The 17,974-nt window shown below is 45.1% G+C and overlaps 2 protein-coding genes across 4 annotated transcripts in view; one reads left to right on the plus strand and one right to left on the minus strand.

The window, feature by feature from the left end:
• Positions 1–1,689: 1,689 nt before the first annotated feature.
• Positions 1,690–2,842, minus strand: LOC106749715. The gene is made up of 2 exons (XM_014629426.1): positions 1,980–2,842; positions 1,690–1,869 (listed from the first exon to the last, which is right to left on the minus strand). Exons 1-2 carry the CDS (start codon positions 2,491–2,493, stop codon positions 1,826–1,828), a joined length of 558 nt encoding a protein of 185 aa, XP_014484912.1. The 5' UTR covers positions 2,494–2,842; the 3' UTR covers positions 1,690–1,825.
• Positions 2,843–3,225: 383 nt separating this feature from the next.
• LOC106749680 (dorsal-ventral patterning protein Sog) overlaps positions 3,226–17,974 on the plus strand; it is a 34,212-nt gene continuing 19,463 nt past the window's right edge. For 2 of the 3 annotated variants that reach the window (XM_014629368.1, XM_014629384.1), the window contains exon 1: positions 3,646–4,633. In XM_014629368.1, coding sequence (XP_014484854.1) covers positions 4,492–4,633 — 142 coding nt within the window. In that variant the 5' untranslated portion in view covers positions 3,646–4,491. Of the gene's footprint in view, positions 3,410–3,645; positions 4,634–17,974 lie in introns of those variants that run through there. The other variant, XM_014629375.1, reaches the window with a different exon arrangement.

Genomic DNA, 17,974 nt, shown 5'->3' on the forward strand with positions numbered 1-17,974 from the left:
TAGTTGATGCTTATTGAGTTTCAAGCCGCGGGAAATGCGATACTTCTTCTTCTTATCTGAAAGAAAACTATTTACAAAATTTGAGTCGTCCGAATCATAAACGTTTTCCAAAAATATTCAAATGGAATTGAAATCAAGTGCATTCGTTTACAATTAGATTCGAACATTTCTCTCGACGCACTTCGGAACATAATCGACGTCTGATAGAAAAATTCGTTTCTAAGTAATTCTCAAGACAATTTCATTGGATTGGATGCGTTGGATGCATGTTGAAACGCATAGACGAAGAAGCACATTGCAAACCTAAGTGCATCATTATACTCATAAGCATGTAATTTGGTTGAAGCTCCTTTTCCATGTTTTTCGCTGTTTAAATCACAAACGTGTTAACACGTTTGAACGTACTAAATTAACACGTGCGTTGTGATTTGAATGGCAAAAAACCGTATAAAAAGAGCTTCAGTTATATGTTGTGCACGAAAAACATATTATTGTATCAATAGAACTTCCAACAGCGCGCGTGATTAGGACGTCTTCTTGATTCAATAGCAATGTTATTGAAACTAATACTTGAATTATTGAAATATTGCATGATGTATTACAGTGAATTCGATCCACTTGCACCGGATTGGTGAGTGCTGAAAGTTGCACGTGAAACGGTTATTTAAATAAAAAAACATTTTAAACGATTAAATATTTAATGATAATATTGTCAAGTTATTTAACAGAATATGCATTAACTATTTCATTGTCAAAATGGCTATGTTATGCCATTGTATTTGGATATATATAATATACACATGTGTAGCGATTTTCGGTGCGTACCAATCCTGTACGGCGGGTGATCGAATTCACTATTAGTTTCCACATATTGCTATTGATTCAAGGAGATTTACTCTCCAATTACGAACGTTGCGGAAATTCTATTGATGCAACACTATTTTTTTCCCGAGTGCGAATAACAATAACAAACTCAGATTCGCAATATATTCAAACCGGCAAAAACAAGCATACAGTCATGCTGTATTATTCCATAAATTGAGAATTAGATGACTTTCAGCTTTATATATCTATATATAAGTTAAAGCAGTTATATAACGATAAGGTTATATCGTTGTAATTAGAATTGTTTCTGCGATTTTCAACCTTATGGATTACGGTATAAAACTGAAAATCGTAATTTTCCGTTTTCAGGGAATGGTACAACATACACAGCGAATAAGGTTTCTTTGGATCTAGTATACGTGTTTATTCAACTTGGATTTGTTTAATGTAAATAACATAATTGAATATCAAATATCATTACGTTAAAATAAAAATATTATTTCATTAGAGTAAACCATGTTGTTTGATAGGAAAAACAGTATTATTTGGAAGAAATAACATTTTTTTCAGTAAAAAAACTTATTACACATTAACCCTTTGCACTCGAGGGCTCCGGAGCGGAGCCATTTAAAATTTGTCTTCAAACTCGAGGGCTCCGCTATGGAGACAATGCAAATAACTTTCAGTTCATAACATAAGGACAAAGACAAATCGTAAAAACTATTGTGTATAGGATATTCCGCTCTTGCTATTTGCATTTGAGTTTGAAGAGTTTGAAGACAAATTTTAAATGACTCCGCTTCGGAGCCCTCGAGTGCAAAGGGTTAAATATCGCTCCACTGAAATAAAAAGAAGTTCTTTAATACTTTCAAACAGTTTATTGCTTGTTTCAACCATATTACGATGTTTGAGTGAAAACACAAAAGAAATAAGTTATTCGACGTAAAAATATTTTTGTCCGAGAAACCGAGCGATCCTGTTTTCCCGTTGAATCAAACGCTCATTCGCTCCATTCCAAAACAAGATCAATCTCTCTCCCTCTCTCTGAAAGAAAGGAACTCGATTAAATCCAAAGAAATCTCGTTCTCAGTGCACACGACGCCGGTAATTCGGCGATATTCGACAATCGAGCGCAGGCACGCGCGCCGCGATACCTGGGCTCGTCTGCCCTCGTGCAACGAATAGCAACGCAGTAGCGGCGCAACGGATGACGACTTTTGCAGTGGCGATGGTGGTGGTGACGGCGATGGTGGTGGTGGTGGCGGTGGTGGTGGTGGTGATGGCGATGGTGGTGGTATCTATCGCGGTTCGGTTCGCCACGGTTCGCCACGGCATGGTTCGACGCGGCGCGACGAGGAGGCGACGGAGACGAGGAGGATGACGCACCCACACGTGTGGCGTCGCCTCGCACACCTTTCGGCGACGGAGAGCGCGATTTGCTGCGGCCGCTACACCCACCGCGACCCGAGCGCGAGGTAACACACCGGACGACACAAGTTCTCTTCGATTAACCCCTGCGCGGTGGCCCGGCGCGCCGCAGCGGGGAGCGGCGCGGCGCGCCGGTGTGATTCGACGCGACGCGCAGTCGGGTCCAGCAGCGTAGCAGCCAGCCGCCTCTATCCCCATATAAAAGCCGGGGTTCCGAGCCGGGCTACGGTCAGTTGTCATTGCGAACCTACCGGAAGCGCGTGCCTACGAGGTCGGTCCGCCTCAGCAACCTGACTGAGAGAGAGAGAGAGAGAGAGAGCTGTCATTCGTACACACACATATTTTATTCGCACTTCGGTGAGAAGATAACGACGCGGTGCGGCAGATAACGTCCGTCCAATCCGATAATCGCCGTCGGATCGTCGCGCAACTTCGCGCTCTCCCCGTGTCTTTCGGTCGTTCGAGAACGCGGTATAGCACGTGGCTGAGGACTATTATAAGAGGAGCGAGCGCGACGCCAGACAGAGCGACGCTTCCGTTGGCAAGAGGCGTCGCGCGTTGGGTCGCCCGTCGTCTCTATCTCCGTCGTCGTCGGGAGGGATCCGTGCGAAAATATGTAGCGGGAGAAAAGCGTTTCGCGCGCGCGTGTATATATAAAAATCAATCAATCAATCAAATACGGTGGTATGAACGTACGCGAAAATGTATAATTTATGTATTTTCATACGCACATGGGCGCGCGTATGCATGCGTGTGTACGTATGTAACATGCATATTAGGCGTGGCGCGCGAGCGAGCGTCGGAATTCGAGGTATCGCGGACGAAACTCGGTCGCGCGTAAATCAACGCGGTTTCCGTGATCGCAATCGCGATCGCGATCGAGGAGGACACCAGTCGGCGGCGCGGCCGCGTTCGCGCTCGCGCGGGAGGACCTCCTCCTCCTCCTCCTCCCACCAGGGTTCACCAGACGACTCGCGGTCAGTCAGTCAGTCAGTCGGACGTTTGCTATCCGATACGGTTAGCGTGCGCACTCGCAGGACGGATTCAGTGCCGCCGCCGCCGCCGCCGTCGTTCGTCGTCGTCGCTGCCGCCGTCGCGTCAGATGCACACCGGCGTTACTCCGTGAAGGAGAGGCGAGAGTACGTACGGCCGGGAGGTAAAGAGAATAACAGAGACGTAATACACGGGTGGCGCGAGAGGGCGGAAGAGAGAGAGAGAGAAAGAGAAACAAGACGAAACGACGAGGAGGATAGTGGAGAGAAGCAAGAAAGGAGGAGGACGGACTGAGAGCGCAGAGAGAGAGAGAGAGAGAGAGAGACGCGCCGACGACGCCGTCGTTGCTCTGCTCTCTCGTATGTCCCTCTCTCTCTCTCTCTCTCTCTATCTTTTTCTTTCTCTCTCTCGGTGCGCTCTCGCGCGCGCGCGCGCGCGGCGTGTACCTACCACCTTATAAAACGTGCGCGCAGTATCGCGCGCTCGAGACCGGCGGCGCGACGAAAGTGCGAGGCGCGAGAGGAACGTGAATCGAGAGATCGCGCGCGCTCGAGTCGAGTGTGCGCGAGCGGCCTGTCCGCGTTGCGATATCGTTTGAGCGAGGCTTTCTCGCAGTTCGCTTCTCGTTACGTGCAAGCGAGCGAGCGGAGTCGCGCGCGCGGTAATGCAGAAAGTTCTTCTCTCTCTCTCTCTCTCTCTTTCTCTCGCTCGCTCGCGTGCGCGCGCGCGCGAGAAAGAGAGGAGGAACTTCGTCTCTTGAACTTTCGCGCACGCACTATTATCGCGCGCGACGCGCGCGCAAGACGAAGGGAGACGCGGAGGTTGGCGCGCGCGTTCACCGTGGTATAATAACGTTTTTTAGGTAAAAAAAAAAAAAAAAAAAAAGCCGAGCCCTCTTCCTNGGCGTTGATCTTCTTCGCGCGGCCCGCCGCCGCCAACGGAAGAACAGGTTACGTGCTGTGAGACAGTGCAGAAAGTTTTGTGCAGTGAACGGTCGTTAATAGACTAGTACCTACGACTATACGAATAAGGAGAGCGAGAGAGAGGGAGACTGCGGAGAGGACAGAAAGAAAGAGAGAAAAAGAGAGAGAGGAGGAGAAGCGTGCTATATGCGTAAAGGCAGGCGCGCGAGTGCCAGAACAGAGTGCGAGAGAGTAACCGACTGATAAAACGGTAGAAGAAGAGGAGGAGGAGGAGAGAGAGAGAGGTGAAAAGGGTGGTCGCGATACGCCGAAACTCGCGAAGATGCAGCTTCACAGTGGCCTGATGTTACCGATCCTACTCGCCGTCGCGCTCTGCCTCCTGTTGAACGTGTTGACGTTACACGCGCGGCAGGTCGCACCTTTGATAGAGGACGACTGGGCGAGGAGGCCGCACCGTGCCGCCGGTAAGTCTTTCTCATTCTCTGTGTACTTCTCGGGAGGTACTTCCTTTTTTTCCTTCCTCTTGCTTCTTCCAACCGTGCATATATATATTCAGCGTCGACGATTCTCGCATCGACCGGCGTAACCGGGAAAACGTCAGAAACGGGAAAGACGCGATCGTCGTCGTGATTAGACCCGGTTTTTTTCTCTTCCAGCTGAACCAGCTCTACTCTGTGTGTATATGTGTGTGTGTGCAATATATTTTTCTTTTTCCCTTCAACGCTAGGCTTGTACACGCTTGTTTCTATGCAAAAGCAAAAAAAAATGTAACCCAGTTCAGCTGAAAAAGAGAACGGACCCTATTGTTGTTTTCGTCACCGCGGTGGTGGTCTTGGATTTTCGATGAGAGGCGATCGCCTTACGTTTAGCGCTTGATTTCACCGGCGGTATCGCGAGTGGTTCGCTTGTCCTTTAAAGGTTAGACAGCGACGTGACTCCGATGGTGCTCGCGTGCTTCTCCGATGGTGCTCGAGTGCGGTCTTACATAATGAGAGAAAGAGAGAGAGAGAGGGGGGGGNGGGGGGAGAAAGAGAGAGACGCGCATGAAAAAATGGAGCAAGAATATTGGTGCTCCCGTGTGTGTGCGTCCCCCGCGTATCCTCGATGTAGCATCACCGCCGATTGTAACGAGGCTTTTTTCGGCGACGGTGACTCGCGCGCTGATTCCGGTAGTCGCGACGACGCGGTGCCTACGAAATTACCCGCTTTCACCGTGTAAACTCCGTCTTCGATCTCTCGCGTGTTTATATCTCGCTCGTTAACCGCTGCCGCGCGCTGTCACGTGGCCTTCGTCTGCACTCGCTCGCCCGTAAACTCGCTTTGCATCTGCAATATCGGATTTATTATAGGCTAACTCGTGCTCGAATTCGCGGTATTATTCGGAGAGAGGGAGAGAGAGAGAGAGAGGAGGGGGGAGTCTGAAAAAGAGAGAGAGAGAGAGGAACGGTCGTCCTTGGCAAAGTTTCTCGTCGTTTCGTCGTGTTCTATCGACGATAAGAATCGTGGAATTAAGGAACCGCGTCTAGGGACTCGAGGGTAAGAGAGTGCAGGACTCTCCGAGGAACCCGCTTAGTTGATTCAAACAAAATTCTTCCTTGAATATAAGCAAACTAGTGCTTATACTTGTGAGAACCACAGTTGGAAATTCGAAAATCGGCCCTCCTTTGAACCAAACTTTTTTTCATTTTCGTCTCAGAGAACCAAAACTTTGGTTCCCACAACCAAAATATTTGTTTGTTCATACCCAAACAAGAACTTTGCTCGAGTCAATCAAATGGGTTTCTCAGTGCGATGTTCACCTCTTTTTATCGGCTCTTCTTTTTCGTTCTTCTTGCACAGACTTTTCGTTAATTTTGTTTTCATGTGTTCTAATTATTTTCGTCTTATATCTATTGCTTCGACATATTTTAAATCTCGTTAACAAGATGTGTTCTCGTCTTGAACAGTAATTTTAAAGCTTTGAAAAAAAAACATTTTTCTTAATTTTTTGGCTGATTTTTTTTAGATTCTTACCTTCTTTACAGAAAAAAGTAAATAGGCTTACGATAGTGAGAAAGCTCCTCTGATATTCAAATAGTATAGAAATAATGACCTTCAAGGAACGAAGCACATATAGTTTTGTGCTATTAATATTACTTTATTAATATTGAACACTATATCCTTCAACAATTATATTAATATTAATAAGATAATATATTAATATCTAATAGCACTAAACTATTCGTACTTCGCTCCTTAAAGGTCTATATCATTTCTATATTTGTTTAAATATGTTTTTAATCGAACACACGTGTGTTTTTCTAAACGAATTTTTGTACCCTTGGAACAAAAACCGAAGAAATCCGCGGAAATAAATGGGTCTTTCTCCGAAACTTTATACTCACAACACAAGAATTTGGCGCTCTTCCGATGTCAAGGAATATCGCTTGGAAGCGTTTGCTATCGACTTCTTGGTATTAACGGCAAAATTAGGCGAATTGCACTCACGAGTCTAAAAACGTAAATGAAGGATAAATGCCTACCTGCGAAATTTGTTCATATTGGAAGAATGCCGAATCCTTGTGTCGCGAACAGACGAGAACCTCTAAACGATTTTTAAAATATCCCCAAACATCTATCCATCTCTTTCGTCACCGACTTCGTCGCGTATCTGATACTTCTGATTTAAACGCGCAAAATGTCTGTTCGATCAGGAACCTGAAACGTCTCGAGTTGCGAAGCAGCATTGCCCGTTTATCCCGTTGAAACGCGATTTGCAAATATCTCGACGTTGCGCGCGACGATGTCAACGATTTCAGGAAATTATCTTCGCCAAGTATTTTCATCTGATAGCGCGGGAACATCTGACGGGGATCTGCGATATGTCTGATGCACATCAGCGCGTATCGAAGAGCAACTATTTAGCGTCGGCAACTTCGCTACGTGCAAAGTTAATATCGCCCATTGAATCGCCGGTTATTCTCTCCCTTTCTTTCTTTCATTCTCGAGAATTTTTCGCTCAGATCGTATTTCCTTGGCCCAAGGACTCCGTGCGACACACCTGTTGAGCGCGGCGTACGGTCGCTGATGCTAATCTCAATTAGTATTTATCGCCGAGGTGGCGACAGTGGACCAACGACGGGTCTCGTGCGTGACTCGATGTCGCAGATGTGAACATTAGGCGCACACGTTTGCCTTTTTAGTTAGGTATATCTGGCGAGCGATGTCTCCTCCCGGGAGATTTTTCTCCCTCTTCTTTACATCGCAGATGCCGATAATGATACCACCTTACTTTATAACGCGCGAGAATTGTAAATACACGATACTTCGTTCGATGGTGGTCTCATCGCCGAGTGATCCTCAGTACTGATAATTTATCATGATCGCGAAACAGCGTCTGTCAAACTGACCGTAAAGCATTCCCTCGTGTTTTTCCCATTAATTTCTCATCAGTTTCCGTTCCCTCCGATCGAGCGAGCCTCCTCTTACTTTGTACGTGTGAATTTTAATGCGCTCTCTTTTTTTTTTTTCTTTTAAGAGCCGGTTTGCGCGTAGACATTAACCCTTGGTTCTCCAAGTTCCAAGCTAGCTTGTCCCGAGACTTTTACACAGTCTATTCCGTGCCAACTCAATTTGATAGTAACGATAACAAGTTCTGCTAGAATAAAGTCGGGCCATAAGCGAATGCTGACAAACGTATTCTTTTCATTTAACTCGGCGATATGCGTATTAGTGAAGATTCAATGCCAATATAAGAATCTGCGGAGCGGAAAGGATTAATTCGAGTTGATAAGAAGAAAGGACGATCAGCATCAGGATTTTGTCGGTGCAAAATAGCGTTTGATTAAGCGCGCGTTACGCCTCTCATTGCACCGTTCTCGGTATTCGCGTGCTCGGCAAATTTCTACCCAACTCTCTGTGCACGATGGCAGATTACCTCGGAAATCAGTATGTTCAAGAACAGCCTTAAAATTTCACGTAAATGGACTTTATTCACATTCGCTGCCGCGCCGCGATCGAACCTTTTTCTCGCGCATGCTCGCCCGCTCGCGATCCTCGTCGAGCGGAGCCGATCCTCCGTACAAGATTCGCGACTAATTGGCTGCAGCCACGAAGACAACGCCACCGTTGTGCATTAAAGAAGTAAGCCAATGCGTTTTTTTTTCTTCCTCAAAGTAGGTCCTCAAAACGATGGCGTTGCCGCACGTCGCAATGCGCGAGACGCACAGTCCGCACGCGTCATAATCTTCGCACAGTCGTCGTTACTTCACTTCCGGATACGCTTGATTATCGCGTGATCTATCGTTCGAGCGGGAGAAAAGCGAGAATGGGAAAAGAAGGCGAGCGCGAATTCGTGATTCCATCCGAATCAGTTCCAGGCAATAAAATTAACGTCGTGTTAAAAAAATGTCAAGTCACGTTGAAAGTCGCGTTGAAAATTTACTTTAAATTAAGTGGATAAATGTATTACATAAAACAGAAGATATATACATATATCCAAGAGGATCTAAATTAAAACGAAAGAACCCGCAGAAGATCCAACCGACCTTTGATCAAAGAGTTGGACGATCGATGGTGTATCGATTAAAAAATTGTATCGCGTGTGAAGAGCAACTGAAATAACTTATCGAAAGAAGGAACAGGGTAGGTCTCGCGAGTCCACAATGCGACATCCGGTCTGAGCTGCATTGAATCGAGCGCGTATCGCGTGAGTTTTTACCTTTCCGTCCTTCTTGCGCGAAATGCACGGAGATTTCTCTAAAATCGAGACAGCTCGTTCACGTCTCTCCCGTTCCTTTGAGAAAGGCTGCACCGCCGAGGAGAAGATCGTATATATTTAGACGAGTTGCAGACACAAAACGACTTACCACCACCTCCACGACGGTCTCTTCGTTTCTCTTCTCCTTCGTTCTCTCTGCTCTCTCTTTACCCCCCCCCCTCTCTCTCTCTCTCTCTTTCTCCTCTCTTCGTCTCCCACATCCTCTGTCTTTTCTAGAAATAAAAATCGAATTTATCGCCTAATTAGGCGCTAATTATTCCCTAATTAGTTGCCGTAGTCTAGAATGTATTGCTCATATACAGTCACTGAGAACTAATTTTCAATTTGGAGGGCTACTTGCCGTTAGACTAACGTCTCTATCATTGCGAAATACGTGTAAGATACCTCGATATGAAAAGCAACTAATTGGGAAATAATCAACACTTCATTATGCGGTAGATTCGATTTCTATTTTCAATAGTAATTGTGCTGTGTCGATAGGAGTCAAAAACACCGCTTTCTATTTAGGGTTTTGTACTTTTTCGGTAGGAAGGTCGTCGTTGCTAACGGTAGATCGAAATGCTACTTTCTGACGTCCGATCAATACTTGAATTACAACGTCGATACCACCGACCGGACAAGGCACGGCAGGATGCATGAAATAGGTTGCGTATTCCCATTATCCTCAAATAACCTAGGTGCGGTTCGCGCTTTTTGCATTTCCCCGTAGCGCGCAGCCTTGCAACCTTGAAGAAGGAACGCTCGGGTGCACAGCAGAGTAGATTTTGCAGGAGGACGAAAAATTCTAAAATTGGTAAACGCGTCGCGACGCAGAAGAAAACACGGCGCGTTTGCGTAAATCCTTCGTTCTCCCTCCCCTCCGCTCTGCCCCGACTGAAAAACGACGGATATTAATCGCCCGATTGGGGGACAAAGATTTTGAACGGTAGCTCGGTAGACACAACGCGCATTAACGCTGGTCCGCGAAACTTCAAAGTAGACACACCTTCGAAAGGCAAGCGTGACATAGTGCTGCTACGGCGTATTCGTGCTTTCGTACGCTCTAGGTCGACCAAGAAAGATAGAGAGAGAGAGAGAGAGAAAGAGAAAGAATAGGGAGCCGCAGTCGCAGAAAGAGCGGGAAAGAGAAAAACAATGAAAAATAAGATGGGGGGAAAGAGAGAGAAAGAGAAATTCTTCGTTATGTTTATATATGGCATGTAGCATGTATGGAAAGGTGTTTAACATGTATTTGCGATTTCTGTTGGTCCGTATGGTATTTCTGTAGCTTAAGGTGCGCCTAATATTTTTTTTTGTTTATGTTTTTTTTTACGGAATTTTAACACCATCTTCGTCACAAACCAAGTAATATCGTCCCCTATCAATTTTAGGAAAGAAAACTGCGAAATTTTATAGTCTGAGAAGAAATAAAGTAACATCTTGGGAAAATATTGTTTCTTACAAGTAAAATTTTCCGGAATAATTGGCCGATATTGGAATAAAGAAAGGAAGATAACATTAACACGAAATTCATATTGGCGAGATTTGTGAGTTTTGCCAGTCCAAGACAAAAAAAATTAAGTGAAATCGGAAAGAGCAGCTTTTTGTGTGTGATGTTTCCTGGAACGATCTACCGATATTGAAGTAGAAGAAGATGACGATAAAGAGAGCGATAATACGAAATTCATATTTGCGAAGTGACGCGACGCGGTGTTCGAACATCGCAGGTAGAAAAAAAAATCGGCACGTGCACGCCTGGGACATCTCGTCTATCGCGTGGTGTGTGTATCGCAGGTAGATTTGACGAATGGGTCGGTGGTAGGTCGACGATGTTCAATTATCAGCTTAAGTAAAGGTTTCCGCTTTTGCTCGGGGTTCGCGCGAGTCTGCTTTCGGTGAATGAAGTCGTAAGTCCGCGGCGCGTGGCACCTCGGTTGGGTCGTAATTGCCAATGTAGTGGTTTTTGACAAAATAATTCAAAATACGTCCTTCCAGGTAACACACACACACAGCTTAGCGCAGTCATGTCTGCGCGATGACGATGGAACTTGGCGAAACTCAACGGCGACTGCTTTGAAATCCGTTGACGTTGTTCGTCTTTACGAATTTTCAGTTCTTCAGAAATGCAGCCGATTTTAACCGGCACTGTTGACATTACTCGCAACCTTATTCACATTGCTATATCGGCAAAACTTCGGCAGTCGCTGTATAGACGCGTATCGTTTTCATGCATCGTTCATGAATGCACGAATTCCCGTGTTATTTTTATTATGGAAACAAACCGCACCGTTAAGCAGATTGCCCCTTTTTTTTCGCACGTACGCTTCCACCGTCGGATCTCGTCCTGATTTTTACGAGCCGGTCCCAATTTATTCTTCGCGCGAGAGATAAGATGCGTCACGAGCGTGGGATCGCGCTCTCCACCGCGTTTACTTAACTTTTCACCGGTCCGCTGAAATAATATTACACGCTACACTTGAGACGGATCAGTTTAGTCTAGACTGCACTCGCGAACGCGTTATTTTGGCGCCATTCTATACATAGAGAACCTTGTCCAGACTGTAATCGTTGAAGCCATTCGGGACCGTCGTCTCGCGTTTTTAATGAAAAATTACACTCGACGCGATATCTAGTAGAGTTCTCGCCGCGATATCTAGTAGAGTTCTCGAGAAAACAAAAGTTATATTCACTCCGTATATCGTTGATGCCTTCTCTCCTCCTTTCGTAGAAGCCATTAATGATCAAGTGAATTTTACAGAAGTATCCACTTCTCAATTGGTTTTCCTTCATACTTTCACAACGAAAAGAATCAATTTATGTAAAACAGGTAACTATATTATCCTGTTAAAATATTTAAAGTGACCTTGACCTGACCTTGGAGGCAATCGTTGAGATCAGACTGCTACATTTGCCAAATAGAACACGTCGTGTTCTATAACTTATGTTCGAAACATTTTTCCCTGAAATTCATAGTTCTCGAAACATCAAGAAGTTATTTTTCACACCCTGTCACGATGTCGCACAAATCTCGCAAGCATGACGTATTTAAATAACAGATTCTATAAATCCATACAAAGCCGAAAATATAAAATAGCCAAATGTGGTCAGAACATCTTCCGAGATCGAAACGACATTGTATATATTGTATATACGCGCCGCGTATATTTCGCGCGTTTAAGCTTGCAACGCTGCACACAGCTCGGTAATTAAACAAATGAAACAGATTCCTCGTAGACGAACAATTTCGGGAATGAATTGACTTCGGTTACACCTCTCTCGTTGCGCATGACCGCGCAAAACATTGCACTTCCGCGTCGGTGAGTGAGACGCGGCCAATCGGTTGATTCTTCGACGAAAGAATCGACACGTGCGACGATCGAGAAGTTCGGAGTAACACGAACGGCCACTTACCGCCACTTACTTAGCCACTTATCGACGTAACAACTTATTCGCCGGACAGTTCCGATTTAAGCTAAGCTCGAGCTTTGGCATCATCCCAACGACGGCCGGTTAACTCAATCATCACTCTGTCACGAAGTGTGCGATATTTTTCTATCCGGTCTGTCTCTCGATTTTTCGTGTTATCGGAAGGAGCGAACGATACGACGAAACTTCTTCCCCTTTCGTCGGCACTTCGCGCCGACGAGGAAAAGAGAGGAACGCGACGCTGTAGCTTCCTGCTGTAGCTTTCCTACGTGAACATTTTGCTTTCCGGATGAATGTGTGTATTTGCATTCCCCGTTTGCGTACAAGTGCGCCGCGTCGTAGATGCGCCGTCCGCTTATCAGCACAGCCGTCGCGCCGCAGAGGATTTGGCCGAAAGGCTTGGCGAACGTGAATGCATCGCATGACGCGTGCACTGACTTAAGTCGCGGGCGCAAGGTCGGCATTTCTCAGTTGCGCGTGACATCATGTAGCTCTGCGGAATCTCTCTCTCTCTCTCTCTCTCTCTTTTTCTCTCTCTCCCATACCAACCACTCCCTCACCCCTTTGTGCTAATAATAGCGGTGTAAAAATTGCCCACTCCGCTAGTGTAAAAATTGGACCACCCAATTGGTAGCGTGAAAATTGCATCGCCCTGTTATCCTGTTTTTATTTCTCCACTCGAAATTTCAGCATTCTAAGTTATTGACACTCGGTGTCAGACAAACCGAATATCTTGTACATGTACATTGTATATACATACAATTTGCACTGTACTGTGCAACTTCCCGTGCCTGAAGAAGCAATCTTATTATGCGGCAAGATTACGAACGATAGTTTTTAAATAGGAGCGATTGAATATTTATGAATGATTGAATATTTACGAGTGATTAAATATTTATATACGGTAAGAAATTTTGCGTTAACACATTTCACATGTCCCAAACGGTCCACCCAAGTTTTTGTGTTTGATTTAACGCATGGCGAATATGTTAAGAAGTAACGCAAATAGTATGACGAAAATAAACATAAAAATGTAACACTTTGACACTGTTTGTAAACAAATCTTACGTAAAATTAGCATATTTATGACGTATCCCGTATATATGTGTATAACCTGCGTGCGCAGCACATGCATACGTAGAAAGAGAGGCCCTATGCTCCGCAAAGGAATTATGGGAACTTTCATTCATTCATGTCGAGAATTCAACGCAAGACTTTTAACAAGGACCGATTTTAACCAGGGTGCAACATGTTCATTTTTCAATAATTATAAAAAATATACAGGATCGTTCCTGGCAAAAGAAGCACAGGGGAGAACTATCTCTGTCATCATCGTACAGTTACACAGTATAAAATTTTGTATTAAAAATAGTCTATTGAAATTTCGTCAATATATATTGACAAGGTGAATGTATAATATTACATATTTGTGCACTTTTTAACACATTACATATTTTTTCACTTTTTAACACATTGCGGACGGATGACGAGATATCTCGTCTTTCCTATTTCGTCGTTAGGGGCCGGATGACGAGATATCTCGTATTTCATATTGCGTCGTTAGAGGCGAAAACCGGGCTACTGGGTACGGTTAGCAATAAAATGTCTGGTCCGCAATGTGTTAACACATTTCTCGTGTTAAAGTAACACAAAATTTCAATGGATAGTTTTTAATACAAATTTTTTTATTCTGTGTAGTTCTCTGGAAAGTCCTGACACTGAAATGCTCAAAAGTGTGCCAACCTACTTCAGATCTTCCTTAATAACTCTCGAGAGAATAGCCTGCGACACAGTTGAAGTGTCTTACGGTTGAAAGGATCTTCCGGTACAGATACCGGTAGATGATGATGTCGAGGAGAACCGGCAGTCGGATTGCCTTTTTTACTCACACCGGCCGACATATCCAGGCGAGATGAAACCAAATTACGAGCGACATGAAGCGAAACTCGCCAATATCGGACAGATTGAAGCGAAGAATGATAAAAAGAGGAAAAGGGGAGGGACGCGACGCGCTCGCGCATTCGTGCGGGTCTCCACGTAGATCTGCATGCCGACAGATATCAGCGGCGCGATTCGCGCATACATAATAAACGATCGGACGACACGACGTGTTGCCGACGTGTGTCCGGTTGCTTTTAGCGAAGACGCTAAAAATGCGCGCGCGCGTTGCGAGCGGGCCAACGGCGCGAGAGACGATATCGCGAGGAAATCCCGACGCGTTCGAGGACGCAAAAGGGTTTTGTCTTCGGTTTCGTCTCGTCCCAAACGAGGCGCGTTTTACGCTCACGGGCGCGTTCAAGCGGTCGCTTTATGGCACGTTACATAAAACGACGTACGTGAACGTGACGCGCGCTCGCCACGAGACGCCACGTGACGTACGACGTGTTTAATACTTCTTCCTGAGAAAATCTAAGTGTAATTATAGAGCGCCAATAAATACGACGCTTTCTGTCTCTCTCGCTCTCTTGCGCGCGTATACATCGCTCCGACACTTCTGCGGAAAGCTCGAAATGAAATTTACATCGATTACGCGAACTTAATGCCAAGTACTAATTTAATGAGAATCGAGATTACTCACGCTCCACCGGCGATTCGGGTCAGACGGATTTTCGGCGGCTGTTGCGACGTGTCGACGCGGAGTCGGACTTTTTCACTCGTACCGCGCCCGATCCGGACGAAACGAAAGTGAATCGCGAGCGAAGCGAAACGAAACTCGATAATATCGAGCAGATTGGGAGGAAGTAAAAAAAAAAGGAATACTCGTCCGTAAGTGATGAAAGAAAAAGAAGAACGAAGAGAAACGTCTTCATTTGGTCGTCGACGGGCGAAGAAACGGAGGCGTTTCTCTCCGTTTCCGAATGTTGCGAGATGATCGCGCTTTTGTCTCGTCCCGCTTTCTCTCGATTATCTTTCCTCCCCCCCCCTTCCCTCCCTTCCCGAACTTTGACAAGCATTGCGGTGGGATGACTGTCGTTACGTGTGCTCTGCATCACATGTCAAGCGAGACATAAGAGAGATAGAGAAAGAGAGAGAGAGAGCGCACGCGCGATGCTAAAGGTGAAACTCGAGACGAACGGATAGATACTGCCGAGAGGAAGAGTGCGAAAGAGAGAGAGAGAGAGAGAGAGAGAGAAAGACGGAAGGGAGGCGCGAAGAACGGATAGACATTACGTTCGTAAATCTATCCGTGGGTGATACTAAAGCGGGGTAGGGAGGAGGGGGAGGAGGTGAGAAGACGAAAAAACGAAAGCACGGCACGTGTTTGCCATTCGCTTAACCATCTCGCAAATTACGGCCCGGTGCATTCTGTTTCTCTTTTTTTTTTACGCTCGCATTATTTATATTAGCGAGCGAGGACACGCGCGCGCACGCGCTTGCGATACTCGGAACGAAAGTATGCAGAAGGGTGCGCGATCCGGCAGATCCTTCTCTCTCTCTCTCTCTCGGCTTGTAAAATCGGCGTTTTAAAAGCGCACTGGAGATTTGAATATTCACGGTTTCATCCGGCGAGCGACGATCGTCGCTTGATATCACTCGAAAGCGCGGCCATGCGGATCGCGACCGCGCGTAATTGAAAAATGCGCTCCAGATACATCTTGTTTGCGGACCCGACGAGAGACGATACTCGGGCGTGGGTAGAATCAACGGTATTTTCGCCGTGTTTTTTCGCGTGCGCGCGCGATACGAACGGATGATATAATGGCGTTTAGAGAGAGACACACCGGCAAAGAAGAGAAATTCCTTCCGTCCGTCGTTGGCAAGAGCACGCGCGAATGAGTTGCGAATACACACACGGTCGGCCGTGAGATCGCAAAGCGCCACCACTATTAATTCTCGACGAATGGAATCCGCGTTGTGGGGCTTTGGTCGCGTTTAGAAATCGGAATAATAAGGAGAGAAGAGCAAAACAGCAATCGTACACTACCGGAGGCGCTGGCGTCATTCATCGGGAACTTTATCTATATTGCAAATCAGGAGGAGCGCCACAATATTCTCCGTTCCTCCGGTTTTAAAACTTTATGAAGCGATTTAGCACGGTCTTCCTAAAAGTCTTAGGATTTCATGATATTTTGAAGTCGCGTACGGTATGATTAATTGCGTGTTTCCGATATTATTTCGGCGGCCAGAGAGAACAAAATCTGCAAAATCGTGGATTTCTTAATTGTGACACTTTTGAGTATTTGAAATACGTTTGCAAATCTTGAGATTTCTCTGTAATGGCACAGAAGAACATGGTAACGTTGAAAATTTCCAATTAGCGCGTTATTTTTAATATCTGCGCGTCATGACTGTTGCTTTGGAGAATCGTTGTCGATTCATCAAATTATCAACAGCCATGATGCACAAATAATACTCCTGATTAGAAATGTTTGATGTCACTATGGCTTAAAAAAACGGGGCAGCATTGATGGAGTCTTTTACACATGCATGAAAAAAAAATTAGTCTTAAATCAAAAATAAATATTTTCCTATATAAGCAAGAATACCATAATCTTCTTAGAAGACTTTTGGTCTTGATTCGATTGAATTTATATTGATGCAAGTATCACATGAACTCAATTAGAAATTAAAAATCTCCTAAGAAGATTATAATATTCTTGCTTATACATAAGAATATCTATTCTTGATTTAAGACTAATTTTTCTTCCGCGTGGTATATGAGAAATGGATACACCGGCACTTTTCCTTCGGAGGTGTCCAAATCGTGTATTTCTCGTGGTGGATGCGAAGTTGGACAAGCGAGCCATCGCGACATCGACCGGGAACGGAAGAAAAGCGGAGCGGGAAGCATCACGGTCGCCAGATCGCTGCCTCTAGAGAGAGTTATACGATTCACCTTACACCGTACTACGCCGCGTGACTCGCATATTTTCGACGCACTAGCGTATGGTTTCTCTCTCTTGGACTCTCCTAGTTACTTAGGGCCGCCTTTGGGATTAGAACGACTTAGCGCGCGCGCGCGCGGTGCAATGCCCTCGTGCAAAACGAGCCTCTCGCATTTCCCTTTCCCTAACTTGCGCATGGCCAAGCCCCCTCCTCGCGCTTGCCCCCTCTTTCTGTTTCCCATACGAACGCACAATATACGTGAACGCGCGCTCGTGTGCACTCGCATACATGCACGCGTTTTGTTAAATCTTCGATATTAAAAGAATATCTAAGATAACGAGAATTTATTCAGTCAAATAGCGCCGAATTAGTGAAAATACGGAGGACTTATTAAGATTAAAATTAAGATCGCTGCCGGAGCAAGGAGTAAAAGTACTATCGAAGATCGCGAGCAATTTAGTAGACGGTACAAAATTTTTTGTCACAAACGGTCCACTCAAATTTGTGTGTTACTTTAACAAGATGAATATGTTAATTTAACATTTGTTTATATATCTTTTAACATATTCTCCATATTAAAGAAAAAATTTCAACGAACTGTTTTTAATATGAAATTTTCTACTGTATATGAGTGAGAGAGAGAGAGAGAGAGAGAGAGAGAGAGAGAGAGAGAGAGAGAAAAGAAAGAATTAGGCGTTTAACTAAAAAAATAAACACTAAATCACTGCAACTGAGTACTTAAGATTGTTTATTATTAACTTTGTAAAGATTTCCCAGACAAATTTTACTTTCGCTTCATCATGTTTTCAAATCT

The sequence above is a fragment of the Dinoponera quadriceps genome, unplaced genomic scaffold (genome assembly GCF_001313825.1).
Source record: "Dinoponera quadriceps isolate SergipeBrazil2010 unplaced genomic scaffold, ASM131382v1 scaffold37, whole genome shotgun sequence".
Taxonomy (NCBI): Eukaryota; Metazoa; Arthropoda; class Insecta; order Hymenoptera; family Formicidae; genus Dinoponera; species Dinoponera quadriceps.

Coding starts and splice junctions, on each gene's coding strand:
- LOC106749715 (XM_014629426.1), bottom strand. CDS start 2,493: ATGACAACTGACCGTAGCCCGGCTCGGAACCCCGGCTTTTATATGGGG. Junction 1,870..1,979: donor ACGAGGGCAGACGAGCCCAG/GTATCGCGGCGC, acceptor CCTTTCTTTCAG/AGAGAGGGAGAGAGATTGAT.